Here is a 17,838-nt window from a genome sequence, read left to right as displayed (position 1 = left end):
CAAACCTGACAAAATGTGGGTTGATTTCCAAAGACAGCAATGAAAAACTGGTTCTGAAGCTGCACTGGCACCACACCAATAAGAAGAAGATGTATAATGACAGCGTGGTTGCACGGTGTCTTTCTAAGAGGTTCAACCTGACTTGGACTCTATGACACACGGGCAGCTGCAGTGGTCAAAAGGTTTTCCAGTTACTGTTACTTTTTTTTTGCATTTTTCCCCTCAAAAAACAGTTTTTTTTTTTTTTTGTCTGTCATTAAATATGATAATCTCTTTGTGTGAGCTTTCACAGTGAACATGACTACACTTGTCAGGTTTTATGGAAGTCGAAGGTTACGACTGAACTGCATTAAAAGCTGGAACACTGAATTTGAAATGGTTATCGGCCATTTTACTGAACAAAGAATTTCAGAATTTTAAGAATGATGTATTTCTGGTATTGTTTAGATTAGGGGTACAAGTATGCACACATTTGAGAAACAGTGGCAAGCTGCAGCCATGAAAAGAAGAGGCTTTTAGTGGGTGCAGCCAAAAACAACAAAATATGAGATTTTAAAAGTTTTTTTAAAAAATGTAAAAAAATAAATTTATATTGGAAGGTAAACATATAAAATCATATTATAAATACTTAATGTAGCCAGAAATTTCTAGTCTGTTCATTTTCTTTTTAAATATTGTCTCCATGTTTTCTCCAACACTTGTCAATCAAGCAGTGTGGGTGGCAGTCTAATGGCTTTTTTTCTTTAGTTATCTTTTGAAGAAGTTTTGAGATTTTGTCAGTTTGTCTTCTTTGTTCTTCAGTCCATCTCAAAACTGTCGATGTTTTCAAAAAAAGTAAAACTCATCAGTTGCCTAGCATCAGAGGATCCTTCACTGACAAAACCAAATCAATGTTTAGAACTGCAAATTGAAAACCTACACTGTGGATCGATCAATCAGCTGCTGGTATTAAAATTGGATGTTTATGTATGAGAAGATGTTTCAGATTATTGATTATTAGAACAACCATAAGTTCACATTATCAATCCACACAGAAAACAGAGCATTTTATTTTGTTCATGCTGTTTCTTACCTGCACTGGCTGGCCGCTGTGGTAACCCTGGCGACACGGTGTTTCTCTGCAGAGCGGGTTGCTGTGGGGAAAGGAGCCGGGGATCTGTGAGGGTGGAGGTGACAAAGGAGGTGGTGGTGACCAGGGCGCCGGAAGGGTTGTTACTGAACTGAAGGGCCGCCGCTGCCGCTGCGTTCTGGTTGGATACTGGCACGGTGACTGGCATGGAGAAGGTGGGCTGTGGGACTGTAGACTGGTGGAATGACAGGAAGAGGGCAAAGATTAGAGTGTGGCCATGTTTATCCACCCTCACATATAATTATATATTATAAAAAATAATGAACAGGTGATCAGTTAGTGATCAGCAGCAGTGCAAACAAGCCTGCAGGTCTCACACACACACACACACACACACACACACACACACACACACACACACACACACACACGCACGCACACACAGCTGCAGCAATAAAACCGATCACAACGAGAAGAGTCTTCCCAAAACGAAACTTTAAAAAGTTACACAACAAAGGAGAGTCCTACTTTAAAGCAACAACATAAAAAGAAACACAAGTGGAACATCTTCTGTTTTGCACGCTAATTATTGTTTCAAGAATTTGTAGCTATTCTTTCAAGCTTATTTCACCTTGATAAATATCTTTCTCATTTAAAGGGCAATTTGTTGTGAAATAATACATTCGTTAATTATTTCAGTAGTTCAGAATTACTTGAAAAGTAGCATTTTTTTTTTTTTACCCCAAACACTTTATCTGATTTGAATTTGGCTCCTCTTCAAGACTGTCTCCTTTTGCTCTGCTGGGCAGCTTTCAGTGATGTTGCAAAATTTGATTTTAATTAAAGAAAACGTTTGTATTGTAAATTTTATTGTACCTCCAATATACATATGAAGAAGGAACTTTTAATCCTTGCATAATGACTGATGTCTCCACTTCTTAAAGTTAAAAAACAGTTAATAAATAAATAAATAAATACAGGGGGGAGGGGGAAATCACTCTTCCCAAAACTAGAGCTTTGTATTCCAAAACAGGTCAGTGCACAAGAATAAAAATAGTATACAAAAAAAAACAAACTGATTAGCATTGGGAATATTTGTTTCCTACACTGATTGATATTTTCACCTGTTTAAAGAAAATCAAATTTAAAAAGCTCAAATGCTGACACAAAAATAACTTCTTAAGTAGATCTTTGTTTCTCAAAGAAATCATTTATCATCATTAGCATTAATGGCTAAAGTAATGAACAATAAACAGGAGTCCATGAATTCTGAATATCATATCGTATGTTTCAGATCTAAAACTTTGCAGTTAGTAATAACTTTTAAATCATACCAGTAAGATATTAAAAATGATCCTCAAATCTACCTGCACTGCATTGGTATTCTGTCACGGTGAATATTTTTTGATTCTTTGCTTGTTTGTCAAGCTTCACTCTTGAGGCAGGAAATCAATTTAAAAGTATCAGACATGTCTGATGTTTGCCGTTTCTACTGTGCTTTAAAAGAACACAATTTTGTTTTGGAAATAAAACTCTTCAAAACAACCAAAAAACACACACATCAAATCTCAAACACACGCAGACGCACCCAAACGCAGACACGCGCACACTCACTCACTCAGTTGTCATGCAAGGTGACTTGGTGAAAAGGCCAAAAAGCTGTCTCGCCTTTCACTTTTCATGCCAGGTTAAAACTTGTCGCAGCAGCAGCAGCAGGTTATTGCATCGGGTTATTGGTGACATTTCATAGCGTGCTTGTCACATTCCAGCAGCGTCCCACCACCCCCACTGACATGTGCTCATCACTGGGGATTTAAGGAAATGTTCAGCAGGAGCTTGCCTACCAAAATGGGCTTTACAATATCACTCTTGTTCTCAAAAATCCTGAAGACAGTCCAGCTTTCTGTTCAAAAACTTATCAACTGCACTTTTTCTTTTAAAGAAATGATCAGTCTCGTCACCTGAGTTGATGAAGTGGATGACCAGACGTCCCCGAGTGCAAAAAAAGAGAGAAAAAAAAAAAAGAAAATCAGGGGCAAGGACCTCGGGTTGTCCAGCAGTCCGACCCATTTCACCCTGTTCCAACTCAATCTGAAATAAGGACTTCTATATATAGAATATGGGCCAGCGCTGCACTGTACTGTACTCAAACTGCCTGGGACCCAGTTTAATATCGAGGAGGACGAGGGCACCTTCCTGCCCTTGATCTCTACCTCTTTTCCCTCTGCACTGCATTGGAGATCACACGAAAATAAGGGAGTTATGGGACTGAAACCAAACCAAGTGCTGGTTTATTCAGTCAAATCTCAAAAATTGTTACTTAATTATAGGTTTTCCTCGAACAACTAAACAACTTGTTCCCAACTAATAAAGTGGTCTTTTTATATAAACCTCAACAACAAAAATAATCATCTTTATTCATTATTTAATAATTAGGGTTTTTTTTTTTTCATCACACAAAGTCTAAACAGAGTAAAAACTGCCCCTTTTTTCATAAAACAAACAACAAATTATAGTTCCACGAAAAACCTTTTAATTTATTCGCAATGTTAGCTGTGAAAAATGACTAATCTTTATTAAATCTTCCAAATAAGTGAAATGTAAAATTCACTCTTCAGCCTACAAAGAGGAAGTTTGCAAAGCAGGCTGTACAGAGAGAGCTGTAAGTGACTAACAGGGAGAGTGAAGAGAACAGCTAACAGCATTGCACCACTGCACACAGGCTGAGCAGAAGGTAAAGGAAGGGCATGGATAAATGGGAAAGGGTGGACAGAGGTGGGGTTAATGCAAAGTGGGCCAGAGGTGTATGAACGCAGAGCATAAGGATCCAGAAAGAGTTTATCCCTACAGTGCTTGGGAATGTTTTTTTTTTCTTTTCAGTAATAGATTCCATTATATATTTTTTCTTACTGGGAGAACAACTACAAACAGAGGACAGAGCTGACAGAATACAAAGCAATCAAACTGTCACCTTTACCTGAGCCTGAAACACTCTGATTTCCCATTAATCAAGTCTAAAACTTACTAAACTACAGTTAAACTATGGTTAGGGAAAGAGAGAAAGAAGGACTGCAGTCTGTATTTACAGATTTAAAGTTGGAATAATGGAACTGTGGCTTTAAATAAATTGACAATAAATAATAGCATTCAGGACAGAAAATATCACTGAAGACAATGTGACCTTAATGGTATATTTGTGGTGATTTGGAATTATGAAAAATAGGATTTGAAAAAATCTAATTAGACGTTAGAAGCAGAGTCAATTTTTAATAATAATATAATAATTATAAATATTGTTTAAGCTACTTTAAACTGACCTATGAATCATTCAAACACAAGGTTAAGCCAAGGTATGAACCAGTGTTGTATCAATCAGCCATCTATCAGCAGTCTTTTGCAAAAACATAATTTGTTCCAAGTTTATCAGTTGAACTACAGAAGATTCTCAAAAATAATATATTTGGCAGGCATAAAACAGCATTTTTTCACAAACAAGGTGATTCACCAACAATTTTGCATATAGAGTAAAAAGGATAAAAGAGGGATAAAAAGCTGAGGTATAGCAAATAAGACGAGGACTGGACTGAAAAATCAGTGGCCAATCAAAACTTAAAATCTTTGGTTCAAATGTATGTTAGTTATATGTACGGCCATCTGTAAAACATGGTGGACACTCTATCATGGTTTGGGGCTGGATTTAATTTCAACTAAAAAAAAACACAAAACAATTTGACCCACCATGCAATACAATCTAGAAAGCATCTGATTGGTAAAAATCACTATTTTTCAGTAGAATATATCTACAGTAAGCGTCTAGCTGAATAGAAAAATGTACACTAGAACACTATCAGTCAAGGATTGGCCTCCAAACACCTAAACACTGCTGAAGCAGTGTGTGATCATCTTAACAGAAATCAAAAGGCAGAAAACATTCAAAGAAGAGCTTTGAATGTCCTTCAAGAAACCTGGAGAACTATTCCTGACGACTACTTAAAGAAGTTCTAAGAAAGCTTGCGTAAGAGAGTTTAGTAGTTATACCAGATATTGCCTTCCAAGCTTGTAATTGCATGTTTCAATAAATTGCTGTACCAACTTCCTATTATCCTTACTGAATATGAAAAATGAGAGATGCCTCAAGAGTACTATGCATACCTTAAAAAACAATCCTCTTCAGCTGTCTGTCTCTTTATTGGTACTTTGTAATACATTTAGCCATCGATTGTTTGCTGCTCGCCACCATTCCACAAGACCTTCATATCTGTATCAGCCTCTGGTTGCTAGGAGATTGGTGACATAACTCCAAAACCTCTTCATTTATTCTGTAAATATGAATTTTAAATTTGTCTTGACCCTGCTCTCCACTGTGCTACACTGAGAATTAATCCATGTCTTTGGCAAATTACAAGAGAATTTACATCTGCCCACTCTGACTCCATTTAACACTGCTGCTCCTAATTGCAGAGAGGAGGGTTAACTGGGTACTGCTCTTCATCCTGTGGATTTAGCGCAGAGGATGGGAACCATAGAAAAAAATAACAAGAACCTGTTAGGTAAATAATTGACTAGGAGCTTTTCCAGAGGCTCATGTGAGGAAGCTTAAGGCCTCTTCTGTGTGAAGAGAACAAAAAGAGGGGAGAGAAGGCTAACCTATTTTCCCTCAGAGGAGCTCTCTCAACAAGGGTGTGTTTCCACGATGCAAGGGTAAATCAGAATGAATTAAACTCATGGCCTAGTTTCCCTTTTCCTCCCTCTTGTCCTGGAAGCCTTTGAAAGTTTTCTTCTTTTTTTTTCCCTTTTTCAACTGTAGGATTGTCGCATCGTATTTGTAAAAGGCTGTAGATCTGAACACAGATGCATCATTGGAAAAGTGTTTGACGGACCTTTAGATGTCCCAGCAGTTGACCAGTAAATTAGCTTTAGTTGTTTAGTTCTATGCCCCCCCCCCCCTCACTCTAATTTCTTTCCAACTTCACCGATATTTGATCCTAAATAAATAAAAAGAGGCTGAATGACTCGCGGCTCACCTTCTCCAAAACACCTGATTCTCACTGAAAATTGTTTTTTTTGCAGCTCTTAACAGAAACTATTAATAGGGATGCTGAGAGTCCTCATGCTTTCATGGCATGAAATTCAAAGCTAAACTAATCTCAAAACTAAATTAGATGTGATTAAGTGTGCAGCAGTTTCAATAACACCATGTTTCACTTGACATTCATTCCAAGCTTATACAGGAGACAAAACATTCAGCTTCTTGCTGAAAGGCACCATGGAGGTGGTTGTTAAAAGGCAGAAATCTATTTCTTATTCAATTTCCTGGCCCAGAATCTCAGAGCCAGAAAAGGATCAAACCAGGGGCCCTCCGGTTAGGATAAAAAAACAAAAACCCAGCTCTTTTCTCTTGCCTACTACAGTGCCAGTTTAACAGGAAAAGATACGTTAGCTGGGGGCTCGTTTAGCCAAGTGTCCTGCCCGTTCTCCCTCACCACTCTCTTCCTACCTTGGGAGGTATTTGAGTACAAGTGGGATTAAGCTTGTATATCCCGGCCCCTATCTGTCATGCTGGGGATTATGATGCTGAGGGGAGGAGTGGCAGGTGGTGCTGCATGTTTCTGATTACTGGTTGACCGTGAAAGGTGTGCTGGAAAACCAGACAGGTAGGCAGGCTGACTGGGACACCGAGGGGGGCAGAGTGATGTCGGGACAGCTTGTCGCTAGAGTCATTTGCTAGCAGCGTTACGCTAGCATACAAATGGCATGAGCCAAGAGCTGCAGCTCTCTAAGTGCAGTAGATTGAATCCGCTTCTTCTTCTTCTTCTGTGGTTTTCTCTTTTGAGAAAGTCTTTTCAGAGCTATTTGTCTCACACAGCACAGAGAGGCTGATGGAGGCAGGGTGGATATCAGGAGGGGAGAGATTCACTGAGCTGATTAATCTGAGAGGCAGCTCATTTTCTCCATTATGCTCTGATGTATGTGAGATTTTAGTAAATTAATATTAACATTAGCGCTTGATGTCATTTTGAAGAAAGCCTTTTCTTTCCTCCAAACCACCAGTGTGTTTTTTTATACTAGTTTTGTCCATAAAACTGCTTTTAATTTAACAAATTGTGTGTTTCAAGCCTTTAAAACCAGGCAAAGGTATAGTCTTTCCATCGCTCTAGCTGTAAACTAGATATGTAGCTGACAATGCATACATTATACATTGTTCATAATTATATACCTTTTCACAGTCCTATTTTCATACGCATATTAACAATTAAAATTACAGCATGATTATGAGACTAGTCATGCATACCACAAAACAAGCCTAATACAGTAAAGAACAACAATAAGAAAAAAGAAAAACGCCTCCACCCCCCATAAAGGTGTAACACCAAAGGTGTGATTGTAGTAAACAACTGCTGCCTAACTATTCTGCAGAACCTCAAAGTGACTGTGTCCCATCCCAAGCGACCAATCAGGGGGCCGGCAGACAGGAAGAGGAGCTGTAAATTAAGTGCTAGTCATTAAAGTGACATTAATGGCATTATTGAGCAGAGAGGAAAAAATGAATCACAGAGAAATTGGCAAAGAACTAGAGCGGTAAAAGGGGATTGGCAGAGCGCCAGTCAGGAGGCAGAACCTGGATAATGTCAGGAGCCCATCGGAGGAACAGGACTACACTGGGACTAAAGTGACCTCAGTAATGCTGCTAATAACAGCCGGTTATCAACTGCACTCTGGCTTTCTATGTGTTATCTGAGAAACAGACACAGCCCTGGTGGATACAGACTATCTGAAATTGCAACGCTCTTTCTTTAATGTTGCTAAGTATTACACAATTGGTGCATTCAGTCAAAAAAAAAAAAAGATCTGACTGCTCGAAGGCATGCTCCAAACGTGTTGATTATTACCATAAAACATGATTTCCCCTTGCGATATTAGTTGCTATGCCAACTTTTGTGAGAACCAGGGACCTAGTTATCGCTCCTCTCCCTCTGTTGTTTATTCTTGTACGTTTGCGAACTTGCAGAGGCATCAGAAACATTGTATTAAAAGCCATAATACTCCTGAGAATGGGCTTCACTGTGATGACTGTAACTTCAGATGAATAATCACAGTTAGCATGCCCTATTTGGTGTCATGCTGCTTTTTTAAGGATCACTTTCTGTCTTACACATGCGCAGCACTGCAAAAAACAAAACAAAACAAAACAGCAAAAAAAGAATATTATTTGTCTTTTTTATGACTCCTAGGAAATTTAACTGCAGAAAATGACTCTCCATGTACCCCATAAATTATGTCTATCTGAGTCTATCTCTTTAAAGTTATTATATTCGTGTTGGTTGTTGAAAAGACCAAACAACACTGAAAACACAACTTTAGGCTTTCTTACAAAAAAAAAATAATACCATTCCATTAATTAATGATGAATCTGAACATTAGTTACAATTTTACTTTTAAGAGGCTTCCCTTATGAACTTGGCTGCTCTTATTTCTTGCTGAAGCACACACCATCAGTGGGGTGGGGTGGTTGTGGGTAGTGATTTGGGGGATGGGGATAGGTGCTATTGGTAAGCGGTGAAGTAGAGAAGGTAAAGGAGTGGGGAATGGTGAAGGCGAGTGCTCTGTGAGTAGTCAGGCCACCATCAGCAGCCGGAAATCTCCGGTTGTCCGGTCAGCGGCAGCAGCAAGGTACCAACATGAAGAGGGGGCAGGGTTACGCAGAGTGGTGGGAGGTACTCACTGACAGCCTATAGTTCTGCATCATTTTATCAAACTCCTCGTCAATTTTTTTGTATTTCTCTTCAGTGCGGGGGGTGAGGGAGAAGGGCTCCTCGGGGTCTGGGCTCTCAGAGTCCCGGTGCTCTTTCTTGTTCAGAGCCTTCGTTCCCCAAACAAAAGAAGAGAAGGCAGACAGGGAGAGAGAAAGAGAGAGAGAGAGAGAGAGAGAAAGAGAGAGAGAGGAAAGTAGAGAAAAAAGGGAGAAGAAGAAAAGAAAGGGTAGGTTAGATAAGGTGACAAAAATGTGATTGTACTCACGCCGTAGCGCTTGAAGAGGCTGTCCAGGTCCTCGGTCTTGCGCTCATTTAGCGGGCTTTGGTCGATGGAGTCGTCGCCGTCGGGCTCAGGGCTGTTGCAACCGTTAAAGCCTTTCTTTCGCAACGTCTGAAGCGGTTAAAGAGGGGTAGAGGAGGAGAAGGAAGCACATTTACATTTCATTTTTCCATGCACATATTGAAATTAGCACACAGTGAAAGATTTTCATTTCTCAAACACAAATGAACATCTTGATTGCATAAAATGTGCTGACTCCTACGCTATTCGTTGTATAAACATGAGCCAGCTAAGGTCAGATGGAACAATTTGACCCTGATGATGACATAAAAAGAGTGTGTCTTTTTTTCCTTGCGGCACCTTCTGTGAGCAGAAAAGCTGCCTTACAGAACACACGTTCTCAACTTCAACCTTTGAAAATCCTCTGTCGATTTGTGAGGTCAAAGTTCGTAACATCTGCCACCCACCTGAAAGCAAGTTATTAAGGAAGAAACTGTACTTGCTTATCCAGCAGGTGCACTCAGGAAGTTATGGTTTAAAGGGCTGAAAAACTACTGAGTCTTATTCCAACCGCAGAAAGCTTTCAAATCGGAGGATGTGGTCTGAGAGAACAAGGCCAATAAACTATGTGCATGTCAGAAGATACAGCGAGGCATCACACTTGTGCACACGTTGGCTAATCAACAGTGTTAGTAATTGGTGTGAAGCTTTGCACTGAGGAATGTGGTAAAGTAAAGCAAAGGGGTAAAGGGTGAGCTAGGAAGCATGTGCTGGTATTAGCACTTCAGCTAACGGCAGACAGGTTGCGTCAGTGTTCGCACACTTTGGAAAGGGCGAGAAATGGAAGAGGGAGACCGACGGGCGAGAAAGGGAGATAAAGAGGCTCTTATTTTGAGAGGATTCTGCTAAACAAGATTTGCTGTTAAGTAGCTTTGCCTGGTGGGCCCTTGACCACAGAGCCAAGCAGAGAGATCCTCGTAGCAAAATGGATCTTAAACTGGAGCTGGAGATCCTACTGTGGTCCAAATACAAGCTTTAGCCTTGAGTGGTGCGAAAAGAAAGAAATCCCTCGCCTTGAAATCTATCCCAAAGGAAAAATAGACTATAACCATGGCCAAAAAAAAAAAGAAAAGAAGAGAAAAAGACTCTAGTTCTCACTCCAGCAAGTCATTCCATCCAAAACATTTTTTATTGAATTAAAAAAAAGGAGGGGAGGGGGCATCTGTCTGCGAAGCACTATATTTTAAGCTGCACTCTGTAGAAAACAACTGAACAACTGATTTCAAGAATTAACAAATGACCTTCAGTGTCTTACAAAAAAGAAGCATCATTAAGACATAGGAAAGTGGATGTTTAATAAACAAGCAATCGCAGGAAAATAATTGCTTTAAAAGCTCGTAAATCTAGTATCTAGTATTAACTGTAATGTGCAGTCATGTGAAAAAAGTGAAAAACTAAGTAAGCTCTTATTGCTTCCATTGGTATTATGAGATTAAGGTGCTGCTAATCATATGTGTTTGATTAGATGATCATCAGCAAGTGTGAGCACCTCTATAAAAGCAGGCATACAGATGTGAGCATCCAAGCAAATTCCCCCCAAAGTGAGACCGTGCAAAGCACAGAGAACAACAAGAGCTACAACTCAGAGTCTACAGGCCAAAGTCACGACTTTACAATTACAAAAACACTGAATGATTATGGTTGGTGTTGAAGGGCTGCTGGGAGAAAACTACTTAGGTGTGGAGATGTTTGGCCAAATTGCACCACATTTGTAGAAAACCAAACGCAGCATATGAACACATAGAGCAAATACTAACAGTGATGATTCTGGCTTGTTCTGCAGATATGGGACCAGGGCATTTTTCAGTGATTGAGTCGACTATGAACTCCTCTGTATTACTGACTAAACAGCTAGAACTGGGTCACGCAACAGAACAATGATTCCAAGTACACCAGCAAATCTGGTGTCTCGATGGTGCAGTAAAAGCAGACCTCAAGCTCACTGAAATGCTGTGATGGAACCTCATTGAAAGGTGTGAATAAACAAATGCCTTCGTACCTGAATGAACCCAAGGAACACTGGAAAGAAGAGTAGGCCAGAATTCCTCCACAGCGATGTGAGAGAATCATAGTCACACGGAAAGTGATTACTTCAAGTTACTGCTGCTAAGAATGGCTCTACAAGCTACTGAATCATAGGGTTGTGCATAGTTTTCCACAGTATTGTGAAACAGTCCTTTTTCATATGCAAGTGTAATTTGGGGTTGAACAAAAACATGTAGTCTACCTAATTTGTAGTTGAGTACGTAAAACAAATAAAACCACTGGCGTCTTTTGACATTCAATTACACACAACATATAATGCAGGGTACTGTTACATGTATCACCCAACAGATATTATATCCAATAACTCATGCACCCTTTACTTTCTTTAATTAACAAGCACTTGCCGTGTCAGGTGCGACTATAGTCTAGTGGTGGTCTGATTAAAACCTAACCATGTGTTACATGAGTGCACAGCACACAATCATTGTTAAGTGAGAATGATTCAACTGCATGCAATTCAGCCTCTAAAGTGAAGCTGGCGGGAAGTCGTTGTATCGAGAGCTCCAGACTAAACCCCGAGGAGGAAGAGACAGAGATTCTTTTCATTTTTGATGTATTAGCCTGAAATCCTAAAAACAGGTGAGGGCAAGAGGGTAATGATGCCATTTGGATGTAAGGGTAAAAAGACTTTCAGTGTTAATAACAATACTGCTCTTTGATATGAATCTCATTAAAAACCAAAGCCGTTATTATTATCGCAGTGTCAAAGCTGCTTTTTTATCTACCCACAGAAACGGGTTATTAGAAAGATTTGTTCCAACATGGAGACAGTCTCCTGATTCAGCTGTTAACTCTCACCAGAACAAGTAAGTGCTCTGATCTGCAGCTTAATGTAAATTTCACACACAGGAGCAGCCACCATGCGCTTTGTTGCGCACAGTTCATAGAAAACACACTGTGCTGAGGCAGATGTGTGTGCGCACTGACCTAAAAATTGAGAGAATAAAAGAACTACATAAAATAAATAAAAATAGAACAACTTTCAACTTGACAATGACGGCGTGTGACAGAGGGCTGTGTGGAGGACGTGATAGAAGCGTGGACCTCCTGCCCTGACTGTCAGGACACAAAGAGATAAAGAGCCTGCAAACAAAACTGGGATGACACCGGAGCCATGTTGGTGCACTGTTCACATGTAGTGACACACATTTGTACTTGGATACTTGTGAGGAGACACAAAGTTCCAGTTTTGCATTTCCTAAGCCTAATTTAAAAGTAGATGGCTAAACCAACCAAAAAATAAATCTCCTTCAATTTAAGCTTTAGTTCAATTACACCTTGATCCTACTTTCACAGATCTGCGACCAAAGCGTCATCAAATATCAGTCCTCATTAGAGTTGATATGATGAACAGGGCCAAAATACAAATGGATTTGGTGATCATATACTTTTTTTTAATTTTTTTTAATAATAAGAACAAAAATAATGACAATAAGACCAAACATGTAACTGTCTTTGGGGTTTGGACAAAATTCCCTAAATGTCCTCAATCTTCTTAAAATTGTCCCATTTTAAGTGTGATTCATTTGTATTTCTGTACTTGATTAAATCTGGCATTATTTGTCATAAAGATGCAGCTATCATGCATATGCTATTAAGGCGCCATGTGTTATTAACTCTGACACAAACATCATTTCCCCCAAAGGACAATAAAAACAAGAACAATTATGCCATTTCTTACAATGCTTCCACTAACGCTTCCAATAAGGACAGTGTTCATTCATTTTCATTGTCTTTATGCCATCGTGGCAATAGATTCACCAGTTTTTACCTAGTTGGCATACAAACTTACCTTCATCTGTAACTTCTTCAGCACGTAGTACTGAAGTCTAAATGCTTCTGCTTATTGCTTTTCCTAATTTGAGGCCGTAATTATCCACTGAGATTGCTAGCTTACTCTATTTTCTGCCAAAGAAGCAGGCCATGGAATAAGGTCAGAATGACACTGCATTTCAGTTCCACTGAAGTACAAAACGCCCGACCCACAAATCAAAAATCTGAATGGATCACCACTGGTCAAATATTCCTTCATTTCCTCTCCATCTGACACTTTCAAATTCATATAAAAAGCAACAATCCTAATGGACACACTGACATATGGATGCAAACAGACGTACAGTAGGCTTCCTTCTCACACTGTCTCCACTTGCTTTCACACACACTTGATATTTTTTGGACATCATAGGCTTGCCTCTCTGTCTTTCTCTCATGTAAACTCCACTGATATTTTGTGAACATTACAGTGTAAACATGGGCATCTTTCCCCCTCTCTCACTCTCTCTCACTTTCTTTGTTTGTTTTCCCACTCTCTCTCAGACTGAACATTTTGTGTTACATTGCATTACATTCACATTCTCTCTTTCGCTCACACTCACACACACACCCCTCTGTTGTGCACTGATCAGCTTGTCTCTCAGTCAGCCATCTGTTCACCTGTCCGCTGTCTCCCTCTCTCCCACTTTCCCTCTCGCTCTCTCGCTCTATTGTGTTGCCAGGGTAAGATTCACCCTGCAGAGCACCACGCCAGCCTCTAACTGGCTATGACTGCTCGCAAGCCCCGCCCCCACCTCACTCTCTTCGTTCCCCTCTGGCTCGCTCGCTCGCCCACCCGCCTGTCCGCCCGCCCTCTGTTTCCAGCTCTCCATGAAACGCTGCTGCTGCTTTGTCCTGTCTCTTTTTGTCTTTCTCTCGGCCTCTCATCTCTCAGCCCACCACCTTTAACGTAGCTCTCGCTCGCTCACAGTGCAAGTGCAAACTCTCCCACTTGTCCTTCTGTGTTTTTCCACCCTTAACATCTCTCGCCATTGCTTCCTTGAAATGTCTCCATACGCAATACTCCCCAGTCACTCATTTCCTCTCATCAACCTTCATTCTCTCCTGTTTCAGTTTCTTTCCCTCTCCTCTTTTGCCCTGTCTCTTGTTCCCAGAGCTTTTCCCATCATAATTTCCTTCCCTTTTCCTCTCTCTTTCCTGCTCCAACCTTTTATCCCTTACTAAAATGTGTTTGAAGCCTCTATGTGCTCAAAGTCGTGACTGAAAGTCACTGTACGACTGCATGCATAGTGTCAGTATTTGACGTTTGATAACAGTGGCAATAATACTTTGAGTGTATCAGGTTCCCTTCCTGGTTTTTTGCATTTCCTTTTCTTTTTCTCTCTTTTGCCTCTATCGGCTTTATCGTCACATTCATTTGGAAAGTGCCAGAAAAACAGACCTTACCTAAAACATACATGTGTGTTTGGGTGTCACCATATCGAGCCATGTATAAGTTTAACAGATACACACACTGCCTCTGGAAGCAACTCTGGGCTCTGTGACTTGGACACTTGGGAAGTGGGAAGGCCCAGATATGAAACTGCCGAACAGCACCGCTTGCACAGTTTTCCTGTTTAGCCACTTTAGATGTTTAAATTCTTATCTATGATAAAAGTAATTGTTCAACATGGCAAAAAGACCATGAAACCTATCTTTGTCATCAAGAAGAACAAAGAGTCTTGCAACTGATAGCGTAACCTCTACACAAACCTAATCTCAACATCATCAAGTTAACTTGGAATCAGCTGTAATCCACAGAAACTTTGGCCAGTCCTCCAAAACAACTGGAACAATCACAACTGCTTTAAGAACAAAGCAGGGTCGGACTAATCACTGATTTGTACTGTACTTTAACTAAAGTTAAAGGATGGGAGTCACCAAACTATTGTCTGGTGTTCATAAGGCCACTGATCACTCCTCATTAGAAAAATTTATCTGGGAATTAAAAACCAATTTCATTACTATGAAGGCAAATAAGACAGATAAAAATACAACTGATTTCTAAAGTTGCATTTACTTTACATACGAGTACCAAATTGACTCAGTGTTGCTGCGCTGCAGGTCAGCACAGAATCAAAATCTATGTAAAAGGAAGGTGGCCACTTGACTGGATGAATTTCAAAATCTATTCAGGAACCAAAGACTGGATTTTGTTCTTCATCACTTCTAACAGAAGTATATTAGGAAGGGATGTTTTAGTGACAAACACGAACATGAAGGATAAACAGAATATTAACAGAGACATGTAAAAAACTTTCCTTTAACTGATTATTATAGTTTTCTAATCTCACTTTTATTTGCCCAGTACAGTATGTTCTGTTTATTGTTAGGCTTTCTTTTGGACTATGACGGTGCAGGTTATATGGTCCCAAAAGTACTTAGGGAGCAGTGCAGAGTCCCCGCTGTCTAGGCCTGGTAAGTGCAAAGCAAACTGTAATGTCAACTCTCATTGTGGCTTGTCAAATACAGAAATGCAGAAGAAAGTCTCTCTCTCTCTCACGCATGCAGCCCCCTACAGTCAGTCATTTGGGGCATCATATCCACAGTCTCAGCACAGCAGTGGCTGCCAGGCTCCTCAGATGTTGTATTATAGATCAGCACTTGTTGTTTCTCATGTCAGTAACCTGCCAAGCTGTGAGACGTGAGGAAGTCATGTCCTCGCTCCCCACAAAAAACACACACTCGCTATCGTGCGGGTTCAGAATGTATTTTTTTGAACAACTTGTTAAAACAGAAAATTAATAAATAAAATAAAATAAAACAGAAAAGAACGTAAATGCATTTCCTCGTCCTGCTCTCTGTCACTTTTGTATTTAGATTAATTATGCTTCCTGTTCCTAGTGCTCCCCTGTGTAAAGTATTAATTATGCATTAATTTCAAGGTCAAAAGCGTATTTAACATGAAAATGTAAATGAAAACTCAACTATATGTTATGCATTGTGATGGTCTAACTAAGTGGGGTTTTTTCTAATTAAAGTATAAAATTCAGGAAGTTAGGTTTGTTAGGAGTTGGGGTTTCTCTGGTGTGGTGTCACGGGGTCTGCTTCTGTTTTCAGCTCAGGTAGGCGGGGTGGTGTGTCACGGGATGCTGACACACCGGCGGTGCATCAGACGTCATTTGATGGAGCGTTACTTAGGAGCAGCGCGACTGACGTCTGGTGTCGGAGTATTGCCACCTCCTCGAGTGCCGGATCCATCACCCGCTTACCTATCAGCTGTTTGTGAAGCCGCATTTCCGGGATCACTACGGAGATCATTTACAGCGTTTCTCCCACATCCCGAGAATCCCCGCCCGAGCCCGTACAGCCAGTGTGACAAGTGAGCTCTCCAACTCTCCCCATGTTTGTTGCTGTTTCTTATCGGTGGTTTGGCATCTCCCTCTAAAGTTTCGTTTTTCTTTTTCTTATAGATCCACCCTGCGTGCGCGGGTAACCCCTTTCCCTCCGAATACGTGTCAGCGTCCTCCCCTGGTTTCCCTCTGTTTGTCCCTCTGTATAATTTCATATAATTTTGACACCACAAATAAAGAGCACTCCTTGCATTTTCTGCGCTTCTGTGTGTTCTGCCATAGAGTCCGTTCACTCAGCATAACAAGGTTGGATTAATCATTTAAACATTTGGACATAGTTTCGTTTATGACTTGTAGACTTCCTCTAATTTCTAACCATTTAGTTTATTAAAAACCATCACTGCACAAACAGCCATTACCCCTCCAGCTCTCACTGGAATTATTTGTCCATGAAAATAATGGACTTCTCTCACTTAGCCCTCAAGAGGCCTCTGGATGGTTTGCTATGTATCAGAGGAAGCTGATCGTGCATGATGCCCTACGTCAACTACAGATGACCTGTAAGCCAATCAGTCTTATTGATATATGACCGCCTACACTAATGACAACTAAACAAAATATTCCGAAGCCTATTTTTCTGCCCTCAAGGAGTATGTGTTCCTCATTCAGAATCTCCATAACACGACTCAGTGAGTCACATATTTTATAATCAAGGACCTCCAGTACTTAATATTGTTTTAATGAAATCTTGGCCCCTTTTCAGCACAGGGCTGTTAATTATTTCGTACGGTCAGGATCTCTGTTCTGAACACAATGCTGTGAATGTGTGGTATAATACTGACCATAACTGAAGGCATTATATTGCATTCCTTAACCTTGAAGTTCAACTGCAAAAAACAGTGAAGTAATAATAAGAAATAAATTTGAATAATTTCGAGGCAATGAAATTAAGACAAGTTTATATCTTGGTTTCAAATCAAGTTGTGTGAATGTATCAGGTCACAACCCCCCCAAAAAATCTAATTTAAAAGGGAGAACACATTAAAATTCTACTTGTAACGTAAAAAAAATTAATAAATCCAAAAATCCTAATTATGGTTGAGCTTTGGGCCTTTCAGACAAGTTTTGTGGTTCAGAAACTTGGAAGAAAAAAAACCCAGTAAGAGTGGTGACCACTAATGTAAGCACCAATAAACCTTCCTATGACCTCTTCTACTCCAGATTAGGACCTTGGGCATGGCAGGTCTTAGCAGGAGGACCACAGACTTCAGACAGCAAAGAAGGATTATATGAGGAGCATCTACGGGACAACACAGGCATCAGCTTTCTGCGAGAGGACGTCAGAGGAGAAGTGGGCATGCAACTCTGCAGGGGGGTGAATTTCTCACTGTGCATTAAGTGGGGTAATCTGGGGTTGTATACTATTTGTTTGAAGCGCTAGGGCTATTGTAGCAACAAACTCAATCTGTTGCTTAGTAGGAAAATACTGACAAGTAATGTTTCGCAATATGTGAGTCTCCCCTG

General features: G+C 40.2%; 1 protein-coding gene and 2 long non-coding RNA genes across 11 annotated transcripts in view; 2 read left to right on the top strand and 1 right to left on the bottom strand.

The window, feature by feature from the left end:
- LOC146508724 (uncharacterized) overlaps nucleotides 1-17,838 on the top strand; it is a 376,303-nt gene that overhangs the window by 131,184 nt on the left and 227,281 nt on the right. The gene's annotated exons all lie outside the window — the stretch shown is intronic.
- The window catches only part of mef2d (myocyte enhancer factor 2d), a 100,099-nt gene that overhangs the window by 28,511 nt on the left and 53,750 nt on the right, over nucleotides 1-17,838 (bottom strand). For 5 of the 8 annotated variants that reach the window (XM_085178147.1, XM_085178148.1, XM_085178150.1 and 2 more), the window contains exons 4-5: nucleotides 8,793-8,930; nucleotides 1,073-1,304 (exon numbers count right to left, since the gene is read on the bottom strand). In XM_085178147.1, coding sequence (XP_085034273.1) covers nucleotides 1,073-1,304; nucleotides 8,793-8,930 — 370 coding nt within the window. Of the gene's footprint in view, nucleotides 1-1,072; nucleotides 1,305-8,792; nucleotides 8,931-9,088; nucleotides 9,215-17,838 lie in introns of all 8 variants that reach the window. The other 3 variants (XM_085178149.1, XM_085178153.1, XM_085178154.1) reach the window with 1 other exon arrangement.
- Nucleotides 16,041-16,566, top strand: LOC146508734 (uncharacterized). Its single transcript, XR_014876950.1, has 2 exons — nucleotides 16,041-16,343; nucleotides 16,435-16,566. It is a non-coding gene; the product is annotated as an uncharacterized LOC146508734 (long non-coding RNA).

The sequence above is a fragment of the Neolamprologus multifasciatus genome, chromosome 11, assembly GCF_963576455.1.
Source record: "Neolamprologus multifasciatus chromosome 11, fNeoMul1.2, whole genome shotgun sequence".
NCBI lineage: Eukaryota > Metazoa > Chordata > Actinopteri > Cichliformes > Cichlidae > Neolamprologus > Neolamprologus multifasciatus.
The sequence above is the reverse complement of the archived record's forward strand: the minus strand, read 5'-3'. Positions and strand labels throughout refer to the sequence as shown.